This window comes from Podarcis tiliguerta, assembly GCF_965153285.1.
Source record: "Podarcis tiliguerta genome assembly, chromosome: 1".
NCBI lineage: Eukaryota > Metazoa > Chordata > Lepidosauria > Squamata > Lacertidae > Podarcis > Podarcis tiliguerta.
This window is the reverse complement of record NC_139534.1, coordinates 101,570,304-101,592,946: the sequence shown is the minus strand read 5'-3', so window position 1 is coordinate 101,592,946 and position 22,643 is coordinate 101,570,304. Positions and strand designations below refer to the sequence as shown.

The window sequence follows — 22,643 nt, the reverse complement described above, 5'->3', positions numbered from 1 at the left end:
GTAGGACTAGCACTGAATACCACACTATATAGCTAACAATTTCCCTTTCACTTTTCAATCTCCTTCAACTTACCTGGGTTATACCTCTTGCAAGATTACAGCTCTCTTGTACATTTTAGTCTAGTCTGCCATTTATTAACTGCACTTTCAGTAAGAAAGAAATCTAGTGGTATCTCAAGTTACAAACACCTCAGGTTACAAACGCTTCGGGTTACAAAGTCCGCTAACCTGGAAGGGTTACCTTGAGTTGAGAACTTTGCCCCAGAATAAGAAGGAAATCATGTGCCAGCGGCGCAGTGGCAGCAAGAGGCCCCATTAGCGAAAGCACGCCTCTAGTTAAGAACAGTTTCAGGTTAAGAATGGACCTTCGGAACAAATTAAGTTCGTAACTAGAGGTATTTGATTTAGTACCATTGAAAAAGTCTGAGCATCTTGTTGGTTACAAAGAGAATATGGGTAAAAATACATTCCTTTTAAACTGTTCACCCTTGTCCAAAATAGCCACCATTCTAAGTAAAAATGTTCATTTATCGGTATCTGTTTTTGACACTTTAATAAGAAGTATTTAATGGAATTCATAGTTCCAAGGCTATGCAAGCAGATATGCCCCAAAGAAGCTGGTAAACTGGAAGAGTCACAAGCATGTGGTGCCTCTGTCATGAGAAAGTGATGCCTCCTATCTCTGTAGTGCAAGGGTGAGGAACCTTTCTGGCAAGCAGTTCTTTCTCCCCTCCCCTTTATTCGAGGCACCAAGACTGTTTTTTTGTGTGATTGGTTTTGCTGCTCATCAGGCAAAATCCCACCTGCATGGAACAAATAGTCAAGCTAGAAATAATATTTTTAGTGCACAGATATGGACTATACCCATTCACAATTCACTTTCCATTCACAGATTTTTCCTGAAAGTATCAGAGTTGTTTGACAAAACAAGGGTATGTATTATGAAGGATTGTAATATTTCAACTGGATTGGTTTTCTGTTCCTCCGTTTTCCATACTGTCTGCCTTTGTTGTATTGTGTCCATAGCTGTGGTGCATTCTAAAATATAATCTTCTGATTATTATTTACATAAGGTATTGCTTCTGAAATATTTTTTTCTGGTGTAGAAAATAGAGGCACGAGTGTCTGCTGATGAAGACCTTAAACTTTCAGACCTTCTGAAATATTATCTGAGAGAATCACAAGCTGCAAAGGTGAATCTATATTTTTGCTGTTAGAAGTATGCTTTATTAAAAGGGCACCTTGGAGCACATCTAAAGAAAATGATCTAACTGGATGAGTGAACATTTTAAAGGATTTATATTGGATTTTTATCAGTCAGCAGCACAAGGTCGTAAAGTATTACTTGATACAGTAACAGATGAGTGGCCTAGCTGAAGGTAAGCAGGTCTGGGTCTGGTCAGTGCTTTGATGGGTAATTGCCTGTTGATCATCACATGTATGCTGCCTTGGAATGATAGAAGAAAGGAATGATATACAGTCAAACCAAGCACCTGTTTCGGAACGTTTCGTCTCCTGAATGCTGAAAACCCGGAAGTAAATGTTCCGATTTTCGAAAGTTTTTTGGAAGCCAAACATCCCACGCGGCTTCCGCTGAGTGCAGGAAACTCCTGCAACCAATCAGAAGCTGCAATTCAGTTGTCAAATGTTTTGGAAGCCGAATGGGCTTCCAGAATGGATTACGTTCGAGGGTCGAGGTTTGACTGTAAATATAAGAAAGCAAATAAATAAAACTATTGCTAAAATTGGAATATGGGGTATGAATATCCTAAATTAATATCAGAGTAACTCAGTGAAAACTGAGAACGTTCACATGCTTTAACTAATGATCTCAAAAGAATATGTGCAATCCTGAATAGATTTTTACTCTAGCAATAATATATTTGGTACAAGAAGGTAGAACCACCAAAGCATTATTCCATTTTTTCCTATATATGTTTGGATCCTCATACTCCCATGTGCACACACATGGGGTAATTAGTGTCTCTCATTCTTGCTGAAAAGCTAACCCAGAGGATTGTTGCCAGGAGGACAGGGAAGTGAAAATCTGTAAATTTTATTACTTATTTTATTCGTTGCAGGACCTTCTGTATAGAAGATCTAGGTCATTAGTGGATTATGAAAATGCTAACAAGGCTCTGGACAAAGCAAGAGCGAAGAACAAAGATGTGCTACAAGCTGAAACTACTCAGCAAATTTGCTGTCAGAAATTTGAAAAAATATCTGAATCAGCAAAACAAGGTATTTGAACATTCTTGGAACGTGGTAGTTTTTAAATTTATATATACTTAAAACAGCTTATTTTATCATTTCAGATATAAATGAATTAGAACTCATTTTGATTTTATTAAAAATCCCTTTGTAAAACTACACCAACAAACAGAAAAACTGCTGTATTTTGAAAGTTAGTTTTGTGCTATTTCCTATATCAAAATGCAAAAGCTGGTTGCATAGAATTGGGTAAATATGTGAAGGTTTCTGAATCTGATGAAGACTACTCATGTATGAGCAGAATGATCCACTAGCTATGCCAGTTCACATGACCTGGATATTTAATACTGCTAGACTGACATCTCTGCCCATAGATGCACACAGCATTTAATGGATTGAATCCTTAAATCCAACAGCAGCTCTGAATTTAAAACAAAGTGAGACTCCAAAGAGTTACATGTGCTTAGGTCTAGGTAGGATTGTCTTATCCACTTCTATATTGTATTAATAGAATACCAAACTTTTATTTCCTGCAGAACTTATAGACTTTAAAACTAGAAGAGTTGCTGCATTCCGGAAGAATCTAGTAGAACTGGCAGAATTGGAACTAAAGCATGCTAAGGTGGTAATATTTTTCCTTCTAGCTTAATTACTTACACTTAATGGCAGAATTTAACAGAATAGATACTCCACCAAAAAAATAAAAGTGGGAAAGTAATATAGTTTATTTGAAACATTTAGGACTGCACCCTGAATTAGAAAGGCAGTTATTCTGATGGGCCTTAAGAGGCAGCAAGTTAAACTGAAATTAATGGAGGTATTGGAGCACTAGTTCCACTTTGCATCTGTATCCACAGTTTTTTCTGATGGGGAAAACCTGAGTGCTGTGATCTCTTTTAGAAGTCTTTTCTACTTGGCCTTTCAGCCCCCACCATTTAAAAATAAAAAGAAGGGAGCTGAAATTTTTGAGGTGCTGCTTTCTGCCCTCATACAAAAGTTGTGAGCCACCTCAGAGATTTTGGCCAAAAAGTGAGAGATGCCTCTAATTTAAAAAAAAAACACCCACTTCTGCATACTAATGTAATAGCAAGAGAGAGTTCACCTACGTTTATGGATCATGTTACTGGTTGGTGTTACTTGGTTCTGATATGCTGGTGAGGGGGCATCATCACCCCAAAAAGGGAGAGGCCCCAAGATTACGTTTGAAAGTAGCAACTTTCAAATGCTCACACATTTTGAACAGTGACCTTTCTCATGGGCAAAGGCTAATAGTTATTAAGCAAATTATGCTTGCATACTTGACATTCTTATTCCGCTTCAAAAAAATAAAAATAAAAGTGTGTTCTTTGAATCAGTTGTAACTGTAGGGGAAGATTCTGTCTTCCTGTTAATACGGTTTTTGTGTTCATGATTTAAAATTGATCTTAACATGGTGCAGCATAAAATATTGCACTTGGAATGGGAAATCCAGATACCCCAGCAATGTGGAGAAATGTCTGGGGTGTTCTGAGACAGGGTTCCAGCCAGGGTAGTGACAATGTAACTCTGGCGTGATCTATTGCGGCACCCATTATGTGCACTAATGAAGATACAGAATGAATGGAGTGATTACAAGCTGCTCCACTGAGGAAAAATGGCCTTTGTCTGTGCTCCTATTGAACACGTTTATGTCAGTGATAGACACTGATGAAAATGAATATCCAGAACATCTGCAAAATCTCAGCGTTCCATATAAAAGAAACTTGAGAACTGCTTACATAAGAATGCTTACCCTGTCAGTTAACCTATTATCAGCCTTCCCCACTAGAAGCTTTGGGCTACAAATCCCATCAGTCCCAGCCAGCATGGCCAATGGACAAGGATGATGGCAGTTCTGGTCCAGAACATCTGGAAGGCAACACATTAGGAAAGGCTAACCTATATGTATTTGCAGCTTCACTTAATATATGCATTTTGAACTATAGAAAACGGAGGAAAGGCAGTAACTTCTGTTTTGTGCTCTTTTTCTTACTACAGGGTAACTTACAGCTGTTGCAGAGCTGTCTGTCAGTGTTAAATGGAGATACATAAACCTGAATCTGTCCTCCCATTAATAAGGGCTGCCTTCCACTGGAGTTTACTTCCTGACTCTGAATTGACATTTACAACTTGCTGGAGAAATTGATTGACAAAGGACACATAAACAAGCTCCCCCTCTGCCCCAAAGCATTAAGCCCACCAGAATAATTCCAGATCATATGAAGCAACAGCATACTTGTTGTTATACACAAATATTTACACATTAATTTAATCATTGTATGTTCATATTGTTCAGAAAACCAAATTCTGGGTCTTTTTTCTTTTGTGAAAGTAGCCAATAGAATTATGTTCATGTTAAAGCTAGTATTAAATATTGCTGCCACTCTTACTACCTTTGTAACTTCTGAAGTTGAGGATTTGAAACAATTGGTTTTCAAATGGATTAAATATTGCCACTAGGTGTTTGAATATTGTTGCTATAAGCATTGTCTTGGTTATTCCACATAATGTTATCAAGCATCTTAACTTTTTTCAAATAACAAACATTTCCTAGAAATTTTGGAGCAAACTTTATGTAATCTTTATAATAGGACTTCAAAAGAAAGCAAATGCATTAGTATGTTTGCCTTAACTTGTAGACTAATCCCAATTATTGTAAAATAAACTGTGAAATCAGTGATTTTTTTTCTAAAATTTTGTAGTCATTGTCTTGTGAATTTACAATTTTCTTCACTTCATACTCAGGTGTTAATTTTGTTGGTTCCCTCTTAAATACCATAAAATATAACAAGCACACACGGAACCCCTATTTGAGTTTCTCCATTCTTTATGGAAAGAGCAGCTCTGCATGAACAAAGGAAGAAATGTTTGAAACTTCTTCCACTGAAATGAATAAGCAAGTTTGTAGAATTTCAATGACAGATACTGTTTCATACATGATTACTGTTTTGTAGGAATACAGGCTAAAGCTGCAACCTGACACTTACTTTCCATTGAGGACTTTCTTCCTTGCAGTATAGCTCTGTAAGGCTTAGATTTCAGCTTGAAAATAAAGAGCTGTGTATCAAAAGTTGTGTGAAAACTTCAGCTTTGATTTTGATTGTGATTGCCAGGCCTAGATTTTGAATCTATTGTAAATTTCTAAAGGGGTGAACAGGAAGATTTTGTTGTTGTTGTTAACCAAATCCTGTTTCCCTCATTGCTGCAGCAGTGATGGGAAAAGCCCATACAAGGCAAAAGTCACCCTTCTGTAAGGATTCTTAAAAGTACCGGAGCCCTTTCATTCTACCTAGATGAAGGCTAAAGCCAAAAAAGCATTTCCACAAGTTGCATGGTGCAGGAGGAGGAGGTTATGTGGGACGCAGGTGGCGCTGTGGGTTAAAGCCTCAGTGCCTAGGGCTCGCCGATCGAAAGGTCGGCGGTTCGAATCCGCGCGGCGAGGTGCGCTCCCGCTGTTCGGTACCAGCGCCTGCCAACCTAGCAGTTCGAAAGCACCCCTGTGTGCAAGTAGATAAATAGGGACCGCTTACTAGCGGGAAGGTAAACGGAGTTTCCGTGTGCGGCTCTGGCTCGTCAGAGCAGCGATGTCACGCTGGCCACGTGACCCGGAAGTGTCTTCGGACAGCGCTGGCCCTTGGCCTCTTTGAGTGAGATGGGCGCACAACCCTAGAGTCTGTCAAGACTGGCCCGTACGGGCAGGGGTACCTTTACCTTTTACCTGAAGACAGAAGCTTGAATCTCCTGGCACCCCACCTATCATAGCCTGCTAACATCCACCCTCTGGGGAAGGCACATGCCCCAGAACAGAGCACATGCTTTCCATGCAAGAATATTCTAGCTTCAATTCCTGCCATTTTTAGTTAGAAGGATTAGGACAGGCTTCCTCAGCCTCGGCCCTCCAGATGTTTTGAGACTACAATTCCCATCATCCTTGACCACTGGTCCTGCTAGCTAGGGATCATGGGAGTTGTAGGCCAAAAACATCTGGAGGGCCAAGGTTGAGGAAGCCTGGATTAGGAGGTGATCTGGAAACACTCTGCCCAAGATCCTGAAGAACTCCTGCCAGTCAGAATAAACTATAATTGGTATAAGACAGCTACATGTTTTCTGGCTGAGGCCTAGAACTTATTAAGCAGCAGCAAAGAATTCCCTGTCTCAATCTTCTGTGAACAAAACAATAAAAAATCGATATTATCCTGTGTCTTTCTTATTATTCTGCAATACTAAAAGCGAAACCTTGGAACTTGCACCTGGTATCACATTAGTGACCAGTGCAGCTCCCTCTGCAGAGCTATTATAGGATGTGAATGGGGTACCTCAGTCAACAAATTAACTGATGCATCTTGTGGGTTGAGCCCAAGAGAAGAGAAGCCCCACATAGAGTTCATTGCAGTAATCCAGTGCTGAGATTACCAATGTCAACACCATGGTGGCCAAGCAGTCTCGGTCTAGGAACAGCCATAACTCTTACCAACCAAAGCTCATAAAAGGCAGTCCTAGACACTGAGGCCTCCTGTGTTTCAAGTTACTAATATGGGTCCAGGAGCAACCCCATCCTCCACTACATATATATTCCTTCAGAGGGAATGCAACCCTATCCAGAACAGGCAACTCACCTGTCTCAGACTGAACTATCTCTCGAGATGAAAAATGAAATCAAGGAAACATTCAAAAGAGGGTCCATTGTGGTAATGAGGGACATAAACTACCTTCACAGAGACCAGCTGCATATGTGTTCTAGTCATGACAATGAGATAAAATTGATAGACACCCAAAGTCACTGTGCCCTAGAACAGTTGGTGTTGGAACCAACCAGAGGGGCAGCAACCCTTGACTTAATATTGAGTGGTGCTCAGGACTTGTTGTGCGATGTACGTGGTTTTGAGCCAACTGGGAGCAGTGAACGTAGTGCTGTTAAATTAAATATACATGTAAATGACCAATTCCCAAGGAAATCCAGCATGGTCACATTTATTTCAAAAGAGGAAACGTCCCCAAAACGAGGTTGGTAAAAAGGAAATTGAAAGGCAAAGTCCACTCCAAAATGCTTGGACGTGGTTTAAAAACACAATATTGGAGTATTAGAAACTCAGACTGGAGTGTACATCGTAGATCAGGAAAGGAATGAGGGTCAGGAAGACACAAGTGTGATTAACATTAAAAAGGTAAAGGTAAAGGACCCCTGACAGTTAAGTCCAGTTGCAGACGACTCTGGGGTTGTGACGCTCATCTTGCTTTACAGGCTGAGGGAGCCAGCGTTTGTCCGCAGAGAGTTTTTCCGGGTCATGTGGCCAGCATGACTAAGCGGCTTCTGGCGCAATGGAACACTGAAACCGGAGCAGCGCATGGAAACACCATTTACCTTCCTTCCAGAGCGGTACCTATTGATCTTCTTGCACTTTGGCATGATTTTGAACTGCTAGGTTGGCAGGAGCTTATTCACATTACTTTGGAGCTAACCCTTATTTTAATGAAATTTATTTCTGAGTTAATGTGCATACAGCCGGGCAACTTAATAGATTTCTGTTCAAAATCATTGAACTGTAGAGTGTCCTGAACCCCCAGCATAGTCTGAGGTAAGTGCTGAAAGTGCACACAGTCCCAAGGGCAATGCTAGAGAGAAGTCAAACAGTCCAATGGTCAAATATAGGCCCGGGACCAATGCAGTGAGAAAGGTTTTAAGTCCATCAACAGTGCTTCAAACCAGCGTTTCAAACCTTGTTTCTGTTTGATTCCTTCCAATCTTACTTGATGCACCTGAGTTTGCTCCAGCTGAGCAGCTGTTTCTCTCCACTTAACAAAGCATGTGATCCTCACCTGTCCTGAGCTTAATCAAGCAGAGTGGTCACACCCCTCCTCCCAGACCAAACAAGCCTGATGATCTTCACCTGATCAACTAGTGAGTTGTGTTGCCTGCCTCAGCCTCTTAAAGTGCACTTCCCACTGTTGCTGACACCCAATTCCTCCAAACATTTCTCAGAAGGCTTCGTTTCCAGACCCTTGGTTATCTTGGCCACCCTCTGCACACATTCCAGAGGGTTGCCAATATCCTCCTTAAATAGCTGTGCCCAGAACTGGACACAGTACTCCAGATATGGTTTGATCAAGGTAGGATAGAGATACTGCTTTCCTTGATCAGGACACCATCCAGCATCCAAATATTCTGTCAGTTTCATTTCAAGTAATGAACCAATCTTTCTTTATTCTTCTTGTGTGTGAACTTCTTGTGGGCATAAGGTTAAGGGTAAACACATAACAAACACACATTTTAAATTCCAGCAAAAGGTCCTAAACCTCTTGGCAGTGGATGTACATGTGAGGGCTGGACATGTGTGGATTCCAACACACACGTTGTAACAGTGGGGACCATATGGTCCCCTACTAGTCAGGTGGTGTATATTTATAGGATCTTGATAATCCCTTTTATTGGCTTTGAGGTCAAGGATTGATTTGAAAAGGCTGGTTTTTGTGTGCCTAAAAGTAACTAATGTATCTTTCCTCAAATCAGTCTTTGGTTCCTGTTAGGAAGGACAACCTCTTTCTCCAGGATCTTGTAGATGGGGAGACATCAGCAAGTAAATGCTTAGCTGTGTTGTAGGGTCCTTTTGCTCTGGGAGGAGAGGGAGCAGAGGTCTGTTGCCTTTATGTCTTGCTTCTGGGCTTCCTATCAGCATCTAGTTGCCCCCTGTAGGGCTCCTGGACTAAATAGACATGGAGGTGGGGCAAATGTGGCCTTTGAAGCCTCTCCAGCTGGCCCCTGGGACTCCCTGCACATTACACATCTGCTCCCCAGTCACCTCCTCTCCCCAGTCCAAGAACTGTGATCAGCACTTACTTCACATCCTCCATGAGTGCAAAGAAACAGATCAGTGCTTAGTGACTGGAAGAGGAAAATGCAGCAGGAAAGGGCTCGTTTTTGTCAACCTCAAGGATATGCTTGAAATGGTAAAATGAGAATAGCAGAGAACTGGACTTGATCCATAATGAGATTCTCAGCTTCTGCCTTTCAATTTGAAGGACATTTCTTTTTCACCAGCCCACAAAGCAGGTAACAGGAGGAGCCATCTGTGGTGCATTCAGAAAATGTGCAGTGTGGAGCACACAAAGAGACGTTTGTAAATCCCAAAAGCATGTAGGAAATGTGTTGAAAATGGGAAAATGAAATTCTCAATTACTCAGAACGTTGATGTCTATGTACCTCTGAATTCACAGAAAGATTGCAAAGTAACAGCAAGAAAACATGACCAGTGCACAGTGAAGCATATAGGTATCAGTCACAATTAAATATACGTCACAATATCCACACAGGGAGCGTGGAAAGTGTTTCACTCATCGAGAAACGCTTACTCGACATGAAAGAATCCACAGAAGTGAGAAACCATTTACATGTATGGTGTGTGGAAAGTGAACCTTTCTAGTGGGCTAGGAGCAGCACCCTGCAATAAGTGAAATGATTAAGTTGCATATCAATGCTTATCTCCAAACGATGCATCTGTCAGGATATGAACGTGGGCATCCTATCCCATAAAGCACCGGAGAAGATACTGCGCTTGGAGAGGAAAAACTGAGCTTGCTGCAATCCTCTCTTCTATCAAACGACGGAAGTTCAGAGCAGTCCCGTCCTCTTTTACAATGGTAACCACAGGAGCGGGAAAGCCGATTCCTTAGCCTTCGAAGAGCCAGCGTTTGGAACTTGTCGTGGATAGATGAATCCTGCCGACAGCACGTGTCATGCGACGATCACCCTTTGAGCAGATCTGGTGACACAAAACGGGACACCGGAACGCCCAGTGCTCCTGGCCGGGTCCCCCTGGAACGCTCGCTGTAAGCGTTGTAGGAGGTCGGACGAAGAACCAGCGCCTAGCTTGCCGGAACCGGAAGAGACGGGGAAAGCATTTCCTGTTGGACCGAGGTGGCAGGAAGCGGGTAGGGACCGCTTGTTAGGAAGGGGCCGCCATGAGCCGACTGCGGGAGGAGGATGACCCTTATGTGATCGAGGAGCCCAGCGATGAGGAGCCGGCGCAGAGCAGGTCTAGATATATATATATAGGGAAGGGGAGGCGGGTTCTCCTTTTCCGCTCTGTGTTTGCGGGGGTGGGGATTAGTGTGGACGTAAATAGACGTGTGAAGGGGGGGTGGAGTTTCCTCCTGCTCTCTCGGTACGTTAACATGGATAATACCTCTGAAAGCGCTCAGAAAGAAATGGTCGGGATGTTCTGTCTTCACCTGCATTTTGGTTTGGTAAAACTCCCCTCCGCTTGAGATCTCCAAATATTTCTTTATGGAAACAGGGGCTTCAAGTTTCAGGAATCACCCCTCGGTGTTATTTTGGGGAAATCGGCACGCTATTCTTTCCTTCTGTTGTAACCAGTCCTTTTTTTCCCTAAAAAAATGTTTAGGGGTATTCTCATTTTCCTACTCATATTGAAATACTGCCCCTCAATGAGGCCAAACTTAGATTCACAAAATGTTTAGGCTGTATGCGTCCCCCTGCGTCCCCCCAGAAAAAAAGCACTAGTTGTAACAGTTCTCAGGGTCAGCTTTGTATTCACTTAAATAAAGATTACTGTTTATTAAATTTACAAAAATAAGTAGGTAGAGTCTGGGTATTATCAAATTTACATGTACACACACACACATTTCTCCAGTGACTTCCGTGTTCTGTTTCCCCCTGTAGAAATAGCGAAACATGGGCATTTCCGTGGCTCCATAACTATTATTTTTCCATTTAGTAGTCATTTAGCCTGGACTGTGAGCGAATGCTTGTTGTTGTTTATTCATTTAGTCGTGCACGAAGAGTCAGACACGACTAAACAAATAAACAACAACAAGTGAGTGAATGCACTCTGTGGAGCTTTTATCCCTTAATAAGAGGAGGGGTGTGTGCTTCCCAGCTGCTAGGTGAAGCAACGTAAAATAGAGTTGAGACTATGGAATCAGGTGGGTTCCTGACATACAAGCAACCTTTACAATGCTGTAAAATGTATCTGGGAATGCAGCTGACCTAGATGGGTAGGCAGGCTGAGGTGCCAGAAACAAGATTCTAGACCACATCTAGACAGATAGATAGGAAAGTGTAAAGGAGATCTACTGTGTGCTCAGGAGCACTTTGTCTTAGGTCCTAAAAAAAAGATGATTTTGTGTGTGTTGGGAGGAAGGCAACTGAACAAACTCAGAGGTGGAGGTGATGAGATTATTGCAGACAAACAGGAACAACAACTTTGATGACTTTAATTGGCAAGGTCTAGTACAGGCATAGGCAGACTCGGCCCTCCAGATGTTTTGGGACTACAATTCCCATCATCCCTGACCACTGGTCCTGTTAGCTAGGGATCATGGGAGTTGTAGTCCCAAAACATCTGGAGGGCCGAGTTTGCCTATGTCTGGTCTAGTTACCTTAGCCTTCTTTACTTTCCTAAAAATAAACCAGATGCCAGATTTGGCCACTGATATTAATGAGCTTAAAAACACAATTCTATGCTGGGTTGTGGTTTGTTGTTAATATACAAAACAATTTACCTGTATCACACTCCCTGTTGTATCACACTTCATCAATCTGCTGGAGCCCGTCTTCACATGCAGGGGAAGGCCTTAACTTACTGTTTGAGATTGCTTACCCGCACTTGGTTTAGCCAGCCAATTGAAACCATTCCTGAAGTGTGGCTGCTGTTGCATGCTGACAGCTTCTAGGAGGTATAGGTGAGAGCTGAGTGCAGGGTGGAGGACCAAACGTGTCCCTCACCAGATGTACCACCCCCCAACACTCCATACACCCCAGTTGTCACTGTATAGTACACACACCTAACTTTTTTGCTATAGAGTTAATATCGGTAAATTTCTTCAATTCTAAGTTTAAAAAAAATAATTTTCTCAGTATTTAAAAAGAACCGTGCTTTTGTTGTGTCTGTAATAGACTTGCCACATTTATCTTGAAATGACAGTCTTCAATGTTTTAATCTTTAATGTTTTAATCTTTAATCTTCAATCTTTTAGCTCTGAGGATGAAGTAGATGTGCTCTTGAATGGCACCCCTGATCAGAAGCGCAAACTAATAAGGGAATGTCTAACCGGAGAAAGTGAATCTTCAAGTGAAGATGAATTCCAAAAGGAAATGGAAGCAGAACTGGACTCCACCATGAAAAATATAGAGGGCAAGTGGAAATCGCAGCTAACAGGTAAATCTCTAAACTGTGGGAAACTATGAACTTGCTGATAGCTCTCTTCCTGCACATCTTATGCTGGACTGTTGTCAATTTTGTGCTGCTGCTTCAGTTCACTCCACTCCCCCTTTAGAGTCTTTACAGCCAAATCCATCCCCTTCAGGCTACGTTCTCCAGCCTGGTGCCCTCCAGATGTTTTGCACTACAATTCCCATTATCCCTTACCATTGACCATGCTGGCTAAGGGCTGATGGGAGTTGTAGTCCAAAGACCTGGAGGTGGACAACAGGTTGGAGAAGGTTGCCTTACAGCACTTAATTCAGGATGTGTGAGGTGCTTCTGATGAGAAACAAGGGAGAGATAAAGCACCTCATGCCTAGTTTCAAAGAGGAGGGTTTTCTCATTTTGAGTGAGGTATAAAGAAGTTTAAGGGACGCGGGTGGCGCTGTGGGTTAAACCACAGAGCCTAGGACTTGCTGATCAGAAGATTGGCGGTTCGAATTCCCGCGACGGGGTGCACTCCTGTTGCTCAGTCCCAGGTCCTGCCCACCTAGCAGTTCAAAAGCACTTCAAAGTGCAAGTAGATAAATAGGTACCGCTCCGGCGGGAAGGTAAACGGTGTTTCCGAGCGCTGCTCTGGTTCGCCAGAAGCGGCTTAGTCATGGTGGCCACATGACCCGGAAGCTGTATGCCGGCTCCCTCGGCCAATAAAGCGAGATGAGCGCCGCAACCCCAGAGTTGGTCACGACTGGACCTAATGGTCAGGGGTCCCTTTACCTTTACCTTTACAAAGAAGTTTAACCTGTGTAGTCAGAGTCTCATTGGAGTGCAGTGGCTAATATCGGAATGCGAGCTATAAATTTCTACTCATCTCTGAAGCAGAACTGCAGGGCTCTTGTATGCAAGGAATTTACTCCCAGGTAAGTGTGTGCAGGCCTGCACCCTAAGAGAAAACATAGATCTCTTTCTGTAAAGTGATCTCATGTTAACCACGTATTTTGTGTTACATTTTGTGACTCAGGCAGTACGTCTAACGCTGGACAGTCTGGAACAGGTTCCCCTGCAAAGTACTACGATGATATTTATTTTGATTCTGATTCAGAGGATGAAGACAAAGTAGGTAAATAACTGGTTATTTACTGCAATTATTATTGCTTCCTGCATCAAAATTCACTTCTGCTTTTGGTGTATTTGCCTTATCCACAAGACTTCCAATGAATGAGCTCTCAAAAGGTAATAATATGCTGAAGCTTTGACTTGTTTGTAACGTACCGTATTTTTCCGTGTATAAGACTAGGTGGTTCCCCCCCCCAAAAAATGTCAAAAATTAGGGGGCATCTTATACATGGGGCCATCTCCCCCCACTTTCTTAAATCTGTGTACCCAGAAATAGGGGTCATCTTATACATGGGGGTGTCCTATAGATGGAAAAATACGGTATCTTTTTAATTGTTGGCAGAAGCATTTAACTGTCAGTGCCTGTCTTACCTGCACAGGGAATATTCCATATTCATTCTCTGAAGTTGCTACCACAGAGAAAGAAGCAATCTCAACCTTCGAACTGACGTTGGCTTTTTACGCATACTGTCGCAAAACGTAGCAATGTAGTTTACTGTTGTTATATTAAGACTGTTACCCATGCTACACCATGCTTCAAGACTAAATATCATTTATTTGTAATTAGAAATAAATATTTCACAATATATAATTACATGTTTTTGTGATTAATCACTATGCTTTAATCATGTTCAATTTGTAACAATGAAAATACATCCTGCATATCGGATATTTACATTATAATTCATAAAAGTAGCAAAATTATAGTTATGAAGTAGCAATGAAAATAATTTTATGGTTGGGGGTCACCACAATATGAGGAACTGTATTAAAGGGTCATGGCATTAGGAAAGTTGAGAACCACTGCCTTAAATAGATCTTCAGGCAAATGAAGGAATTCCTCCTGCTGTAGTAAACTAACTGTACATGAAGCTACTAAATAAGCTAATGCCTCGCATCACGGATGCTATTTGGTGTCAAGGCAGCTGACCTTGTGATTGAGACTACTAAATGCTTTCATTCTTCTAGAAAGATGAATGAATTTCCTGCATCCTCACACACCATGGTAAATGTCCTCCTTGAGTTCGCTTAGTCATTGGTCTCTGGAAATCAATTGTACTTTATCCCAAGTCACACAATCACCTCAGCTTAATAAGCAGAGATAAAGATGAGCTTTTTGTCCTGACACATGACCACTTTGCTCTTTCTCTCGTCGTACAGGCAATGAACCCAAGACACCTCTAATTAACATTTCCCAGTTAAAATAAAAAGGGAATCTAGTTAATTAGAGGCTTCTTGGGTTTATATCTCAAGAAGCAAAAGGGATTGTGTGTGTGGACAAAAGGCTTTTTCATACTTTGTCTTTTAAGGCCAATATATGATTATCTGACTACAGCTGGATAAGATAGTATATTTAGAAATGTAGAATGGGTTGTAATAAAATATTTATCTGCAATATTGCATTCATTGTTGTGGCAGAATTATTATTATTATTAGATTCTTGACAAATGCCTCTACCAAATCTTTACATTCTACATAAATGGCATAATTTCAGAAGTATTCCACATTTCATAGAATTGTAGTGTTGTAAGGGACCATGAAGGGTCATCTAGCCCAACCACCTGCAACGCAGGAATCTTTTACCCAGAGTGGAGCTCAAACCCATGACCTTGAGATTGAATCTCATGCTCTATGGACTGAATTAACTCCTGTGGTAATAAATGTGATAATAAAAAGAGATGCCCAGTATGGCCTATTTTGTGTTTTTAATTTTGTTGAAAGCTGCCCAGAGTGGCTGGAGCAACCCAATCAGATTGGTGGCATATAAATGAGATAATAACAATAATTTTCCATTGCACCAGTCTTTATGTTAAACGTGTCCTGGAAGGCAATCCTGAAACACCCTGTTCTCTGAATAGTTTATCTAAAGATCAACACAGTAGTCTTGTGTTGCACAGCAAACTTAATTAACACCAACTTATATAAAGTAACTTATATAAAACAACTTATATAAAACACAAACTTATATAAAATAAAAAATGGAACTAAGAAATAAAGGTATCGTGACAGTTCACTCATCTAAAATACACCCCACTTCATTAGAATGCATTGGCTCAAAATAGTACAAAAACTCCAGACTTCATTGCTTTGTTAGCATTAAAAGGAACTCAAGGAACTCAGTTTCACTGTACGTCACATTTTGCTTCCAGACAGGTATACTTTCCCTGCCTCCCTTTCCTTTTAGTGTGGGTATTGTGACCAAATTGTCACGCTTATTTTCTTCAGGCTTTTGGAAAATTTACAGATCCTTTTACTCTTTAGATCAAGGTGTTTGTGCAGTAAGATTTGCTGCCTGCTTCTATTGCACTTTTGCTCTCTGAAGCAGCAACCATAGATTCTTCCACTTTCATTTCAAGTAATAAACCAATCATTCTTTATTCCTCTTGTGTTTGAATTTCTTCTGGGCACAAGGTTAAGGGGAAACGCATATTCGTAACAAACAAACGTTATAACTCTGTCGAAAAAACCTAAAACCTCTCAGCTTAATATTGGGAGTGTGCATACACACACATGGGTTCAGATGTACATCTTGTAACAGCTTTGGGCTTCATTCGCCCAATTCATGGCAGTGCCATTTACCTTATCAGCTTCTGAGTCATGTTCTTTGGGGTGTGTGTTCTAACTGTATCTGTGTGAACTTGAACAGTTGCTCCAGAAACCAGGAAAAAAAGGAAACATCAGCAGCGCCGAATTCCAACTAATGATGAGTTGTTCTATGACCCAGAAGAAGACAACAGAGACCAGGCGTGGGTGGACAGGAAGAGACGGGGGTAAGAAATTGAGCATTTACCGTATTTTTCACACCATAGGACGCACTTTTTCCCTCCTAAAAAGCAAGGGAAAATGTGTGTGCTTCCTATGGAGCAAATGCAGGGGGGAGGCAGGCGGGAAAAGCCCTCAAGAGCCGCACACAAGCTTCGTGCGCTCTTGCGGGCTTTTCTCCAGGAGGGAGAAGGGACTGACTGGCCGCATCAGTCCCTTCTTCCTCCTGGGGGAAAAGCCCCCAAGAGCGGCGCCCTCTTTAAAGGGGCTGTGCGGCTCCTGCAGGCTTTTCTACGAGGTGGGGGAATCCCCCCACCTCCCAGAAAAGCCAGGAGAAGCCGCGCAGCCCCTTTAAAGAGCGTGCGGCTTCTGCGGGAGGTGGGGGAAGCTGCAGCAGATTCCCTCCTCCCGGGCTCCCTTTGAAGCGGCAATGTGGGAGGGGAGCAGCTTACACTTGTGAAAGCAGCTCCTCTCCCACTTTCCTGCTTCAAAGCAATCACGGAGGAGGGAAGGAAAGGGACCATGGATCCTCCACTGCTTGCGGCTGCAGCGGATTCCCTTCTCCTGGGCTCCCTTTGAAGCAGAAAAGTGGGAGGGGAGCAGCTTACACTTGTGTAAGCAGCTCCTCTCCCACTTTCCTGCTTCAAAGTGGAGGGAATCCACTGCAGTTGTGAGCAGAGGATCCATGGCTCCGCTTCCTTCCCTCGAAGCAGGGTGCAGGGGGAAAGACGGCAGGAAATAGATGCCGGGCAGGAAGACACAACCACACTTTGACCACTGAAAGTCCACCCCAGCCTCCCCAGATTTCCACTGAGATGGCCAGGCTAATCTCGATGGCCATAAGTCAGGCTCAGCATTATTAACTGGACTTAGATAAGCCATGGTTCCCCTTCCTACCCTCCTCTGAGGCTCAATTTAAAGCAGCAAAGTGGATAGGAGCCGCCCGCTTTGCTGCTTTAAATAGTTTAGTGCCACATTTGATTCAGAATATTTTTTTCCGTATTTTCCTCCTCTAAAAACTAGGTGCGCCCTATGGTCAGGTGCGCCCTATGGAGCGAAAAATACGGTAATTTGAGTCATGAGAATACTCGTGTTGTGGTCTTGCACTCAGGTTCTGCTTCTGGGCTTCCCATAGGCACCTGGTTGGCCACTGTGGGAACAGGATGTTGGACTAGATAGTAATAATAATAATTTATTATTTATACCCCACCCATCTGGCTGGGTTTCTCCAGAAACTCTGGGTGGCTTCCAACAGAACACTAAAATACAATAACCAATTAAACATTAAAAGCTTCCCTAAACAGGGCTGCCTTCAGGTGTCTTCTAAAAGTCTGCTAATTGTTTTGCTCTTTGACATCTGGTAGGAGGGCGTTCCACAGGGCGGGTGCCACTACCGAGAAGACCCTCTGCCTGGTTCCCTGTAACTTGGCTTCTCGCAGCGAGGGAACCGCCAGAAGGCCCTCAGAGCTGGACCTCAGTGTCCTCAGATAGGCCTTTGGTCCGATCCAGCAGGCTGCCTTTAACGTTAACTCTACACATTCCTGATTTTCTGACATTGCTGCAGCTTTGTTTCTTATTATATGGATATCAAATGAGCCTTAATGCTCAGTTTCCCACCTGCACATTTCTCTAAAGTGAGTGGGAATTATCACATTCTGATACTATGTTGGGGGAAAAAATCATTTATTGACTGTTGTTAGATTGTTTAGTAAATGAACAAATGGCACTCCTGCAAGGCACTCTATGATAAAATTCCACTCAAACATTTGATGGGATGGGATCATGAGGAACTTAAGACTTTTTAAAAAATAAATATTTTTATTGAAAAATTTCAATAATACAATAAAAGTCAAGAATACAATAAAAGTCAAACCTAATCTAAAGGAAAATAACATAAAATAATAAGAAAACAAAATACAAAGAAAGATCAAGAGATAGAAAAGCAAGGGTGGGATGAATACAAAAGTCCTCTATCACAATTACATCATATCCCTTCATCCATACAGAGAAAAGTAGACGCTCCCAGCTCTCACTCGGGAGCTTCTATTTCGTCTCCCAGCCTCCTGCTCTGGGAGACCCTTTCTACCCGCCTCCCAGGGCCCCTCAACTTCTAAAACCTGAAAATAAAAACAACTAAATTAAAAAAAAGAGAAGAAGAAAGAGGGGCTTACAATTATCTTATCTGTCATATATATATATATATATATATATCATTCAAATTATTCAAAGCATACACTACAGAATAACATTAGCTACATCCTATTATATAGCTACTTATCAATCTACCAGACATGTATGGGGGACTTAAGTCTGATTAGCATTTACTTGCAGCTTGGTGGGAGCTTTTTCTTCTGGGTCCCTTCAAGTGTAAGCATGATCATGGGCTCTGCCTGTGTGGGCACCACCCATGTCAGCACTTTTTTCATGGTGGTGTCTATATATGTTCCTGGAGTGATGTGGAGTTGCCCTGTACTTGGCATTAACATACCAGTTTGTCCCTGTGTGCGTGAAATAATTTGAAATATTATTATTATTTTCCCCCCTATTATGTTTTTTACTGTAATTTTACTGATAGTTAGCCACCCTGACCCTGGCTCTGGTTGGGGAGGGCGGGGTATAAATAAAATTTATTATTATTATATAAGCAATCTGGTTAAAATAGGGAGAGATACAGGTCTATAGGGATAATGCATGCAAGCTTTTAATTGGGGGGTTGTCATTTTGGAGCAGGATCTTGTAATCATGTGTCTAGGATTGACAACAAAAATGGACCTTATCAGCTATTACGTGATGGTTTGAAGACCTTAATGGTCTGACTATTTGAACACACTTTCTATAAACTTCAACTTCATTTGGATAACTATTCAGACAATTGGAGGGCATATACTGATCTGTTTGTCTAAATTAAGATGGATGTATTGATGTTTATCATAGTGAATATGAACTAGCAATTTTGTTTTTTCTTCTCCCCCTTTTGTGGTGGTTTTTTAAGAAAAATCCAAAAGAGGGGAATTTTTTTTTAAAAATGTATTGGGACTGAGAACATGCAGTACTTGCGACTGTCATGCTCCTGGCATGCAGTTTTGGTATACACCAGTTTCAGTAAAGATGCCTAACCAGTAAGATGCCTGACCTATAATATACTGTCTTGTAGGTATCATAGGTTAAGAAGTCTTCACTCACAACAGCCACAAGCCAAACTTCCTGCCATTCCCAGCAGTGACGCTGTTTTGAATTGTCCTGCATGCATGACCACACTGTGCCTTGACTGCCAGAGGTAATATTTCAGCCTTAAGAAACTTGTGATGAGATGAGATAAGCTAGTGTTTGTTCATACAGCAACCCTGTAATTTCAACCGTCTCTGTCCGGTTTTCATGAACTTGCCTTTCAGTAACTAGGATGTTGGTCATAATATTGTCTCCATGTTTAAAGAGAGGTAAACTCAGGGCTGGATTCAGGTTTGTTAAGGCCCTAAGCTACTGAAGGTAATGGGGCCCTTTATATCTCCATCTGTCCTTTGTTGCTGTTTTTTGTGTTGAATATATGCTATATGGTAATTTATGGACCTAATCGGTATCTAAAGCCATTTGCACATAACAAATAGGAGCCTACACAACACAAAACACTGTTGGTGTATGTAGGTTTTATTTTATTTGTTTTTTATCTTCTATTTTGGAAATGTACATCCAGGGGTTTTTTCCTTTAATTTTTTTTGGGGGGCCCCAAGAGAGTGGGGCCCTAAGTTATAGCTTGTTTAGCTTATATGTAAATCCGGCACTGGTTGTCAAACATTGGGGAAGAGGGAAAGGTTTCCCTCCCCCTTGGAAATACATGTAGGTTTTGTTCAACAGATTTACTTTGTCTCAGCGAAACATTGACTACCAGCATGAAATGCTTCCTTTTTTGTGCTTCTCTTTTTAAATTTAATAATAAAAGCCAGCTTTAAATAGATTTCAATTTGAAAAAGCAACTTCATTCTATTGTAGCTATAACCAGATGTTGTTGGACTCCAGTGCACATCAGCCTCAGCCAGCCTGATCAGGGATGAGGGATGATGGGAGTTGAAGTCCAACAATGTTTGGATGCCCACAGGTTAGTCACTCCTGCAATAAGTAAAGCTAAGAGCTTTAATTTTGGTTTGTTGTTGCTAATTGGGACCAGATTAATTTGAGGCACTTTGGTTGGGATTTTTTTTTGGGGGGGGGTGAAGTAGAATAGGCCCATCCATTGCTAAATGTCACAGAGGTTATTCTGGAAAACCACTAGAAAACTATAGGGAGACAATGACAAAATGGTTATTATTATGACACAAACTTTCAGTGGTAACAGTACGCTTCATCAGATAGAACAGTTTGTTGACTACTAAAGGCCATGTCAAATAAGCCAGATAGTTTTTAACAAGCTTCATACTCTTATCTTTTTCTGGCTATGCTGTCATGGTTATTCTACTGGAATTCAGACATATCTATTTCATCTTTGTTTCTTAAATTTGCAGATCTCCTGGATTCAGGACATGTAGGGTTACCAATTTTGTAATATTTTTATCAGCAACAGATTATTGCATTCCCATTTCTTTTCTTCTTTTTTTCAGGCATGAATCATACAGAACTCAGTACAGAGCAATGTTTGTCATGAATTGCACCGTTATCAAAGAAGAGATTCTGAAATACAAAGGTCCATTGAACAAAAAGACAAAGAGAGGGCACAAGAAAATTAAACAGAGTAGTGAATCCATTGCTAGTCAGGAAAAACAGGAAGAGGAGGAGATATATCATCCAGTAAAATGTACTGAATGTTCAACAGAAGTGGCTGTCTTAGATAAGGATGAAGTCTTTCATTTTTTCAATGTTCTAGCAAGCCACTGCTAAGATGCAGCATTTTTCATTAGGTTAAGTTTGCATAAAAATTCAAAAGCCAAGGACTGTTCTGTTTCATTTGTATCATCTATTAATCTGATGTAAAAATTGTATCCTTGCCACACACCCTGTATTGGTAAAGCAAGTGAACTTTAGTTATGTATATAGTTCATGTTTTTAGAACAGTTTCTTATGTATATAAATATTTTTATCCTGCTATTTAGAATTGGTCTTTGATCTTGGGGGAATTTAGTCCATAGTCTGTGGTGTGGCTGCCTGATAATGTTGCTATAAGCATTACTGTAAGAGTTGAGCTTTAGTTTGTGTAAATTAGATATCGGTAGCACTAAACTCTGTTCAAGACTTGTTTTTTGTTTTCCATTCTTTATTCACCCCAATATTTTGGAAACCCTGTGTACTTGCTACAATTTCTTGCTATAATTTAAGGTTTGCCATCTTGTTCTCATAGCAAGACTGCCTTCTCTAACATCAAAAAGCTGAACACCTTCCTAAAAGCGGCATCCGTAAAACATCCGTATCAAGTAAAAACAATCACAGATGTGTTCTTGGTTTCTTACCTATCAAACTCTTGTCATTTAAGTCCTTTTCTATAGGCTGTGTAAAAACTATAATTTAAACACCTTTGAATGTGTTACAAAATGCAGACTAGTTGGTAGAATTTATTGCTGAACTGCTATTGTAAAAAAAAAATATTGCAGCTTTCCCTGGAATATGTAGAAGCGATAGAAGTATTATCGTCTTTTAGGTTCCAGGTGAAAACTTTTATTCTTGACTGTATACTTCAGCTGTATGTTTATTTCGGCTGTGATTGAGTTAGTGCAGCCTCTTTTATTTATTTCATAAAATTTATACACTGTTTGATTGTAACAAGCCCTCAAAGTAGTTTACAAAAAGATAAAAACGACAGAATCAAGAAAAAATTACAATACTTTAAAACATAAGAAAAAGTGAAACTTGTAGTTGTTTAGTCGTTTCCGACTCTTTGTGACCTCATGGACCAGAGCACGCCAGACACTCCTGTCTTCCACTGCTCCCGCAGCTTGGTCACTCATGTTGGTAGCTTTGAGAACACTGTCCAACCATCTCGTCCTCTGTCGTCCCCTTCTCCTTGTGCCCTCCATCTTTCCCAACATCAGGGTCTTTTCCAGGGAGTCTTCTCATGAGGTGGCCGAAGTATTGGAGCCAAACTACTAAAACATTAAAATTCACCTCAGCTTTTTAAGGATCTATCTGTTTATTGAGTAGTTTCCTTTATGATCTTTTGTGAACTGCCTTGGAAATTAGTAATTGAAGGTTTTAATAGATTTTGGAATTGCGTTATCCATCGTTTGGAAGGTGGAACAAGCTTATTTCCTCCTACTCCATTGGACCAAAACCAATGGATTCAAGTGAGAAGAAAGGCGATTCCGACTAAACATCAGGAAGAACTTGACAGAGCTGTTTGACAGTGGAAGAGACTCTCAAAAGAGGTGGTGGACCTTCCTTCCTTGGAGATTT

At 41.2% G+C, this 22,643-nt stretch overlaps 2 protein-coding genes and 1 long non-coding RNA gene across 4 annotated transcripts in view; 2 read left to right on the top strand and 1 right to left on the bottom strand.

Annotated features, from left to right (window-relative positions):
- SNX6 (sorting nexin 6) overlaps positions 1-4,923 on the top strand; it is a 29,190-nt gene extending 24,267 nt beyond the window's left edge. For both annotated transcript variants that reach the window (XM_083453137.1, XM_083453136.1), the window contains exons 10-14: positions 893-932; positions 1,107-1,193; positions 2,082-2,241; positions 2,748-2,833; positions 4,228-4,923. In XM_083453137.1, the coding sequence (XP_083309263.1) occupies positions 893-932; positions 1,107-1,193; positions 2,082-2,241; positions 2,748-2,833; positions 4,228-4,281 (427 nt within the window). In that variant the 3' untranslated portion in view covers positions 4,282-4,923. The remainder of the gene's footprint in view (positions 1-892; positions 933-1,106; positions 1,194-2,081; positions 2,242-2,747; positions 2,834-4,227) is intronic.
- Positions 4,558-6,666, bottom strand: LOC310683652. The gene is made up of 2 exons (XR_014514476.1): positions 5,956-6,666; positions 4,558-5,600 (listed from the first exon to the last, which is right to left on the bottom strand). It is a non-coding gene; the product is annotated as an uncharacterized lncRNA (long non-coding RNA).
- Positions 6,667-10,102: 3,436 nt separating this feature from the next.
- EAPP (E2F associated phosphoprotein) lies at positions 10,103-22,368 on the top strand. Its single transcript, XM_083441738.1, has 6 exons — positions 10,103-10,259; positions 12,223-12,404; positions 13,411-13,509; positions 16,153-16,276; positions 19,423-19,545; positions 20,861-22,368. Exons 1-6 carry the CDS (start codon positions 10,186-10,188, stop codon positions 21,135-21,137), a joined length of 879 nt encoding a protein of 292 aa, XP_083297864.1. The 5' UTR covers positions 10,103-10,185; the 3' UTR covers positions 21,138-22,368.
- Positions 22,369-22,643: the final 275 nt, after the last annotated feature.

Bases quoted from the DNA above. Each gene is read 5' to 3' on its own strand.
- EAPP (XM_083441738.1), top strand. From the start codon at position 10,186: ATGAGCCGACTGCGGGAGGAGGATGACCCTTATGTGATCGAGGAGCCC. The intron at 13,510-16,152 runs GTAAATAACTGG...GAACTTGAACAG, and splicing joins AGAGGATGAAGACAAAGTAG to TTGCTCCAGAAACCAGGAAA. The intron at 16,277-19,422 runs GTAAGAAATTGA...ACTGTCTTGTAG, and splicing joins GTGGACAGGAAGAGACGGGG to GTATCATAGGTTAAGAAGTC.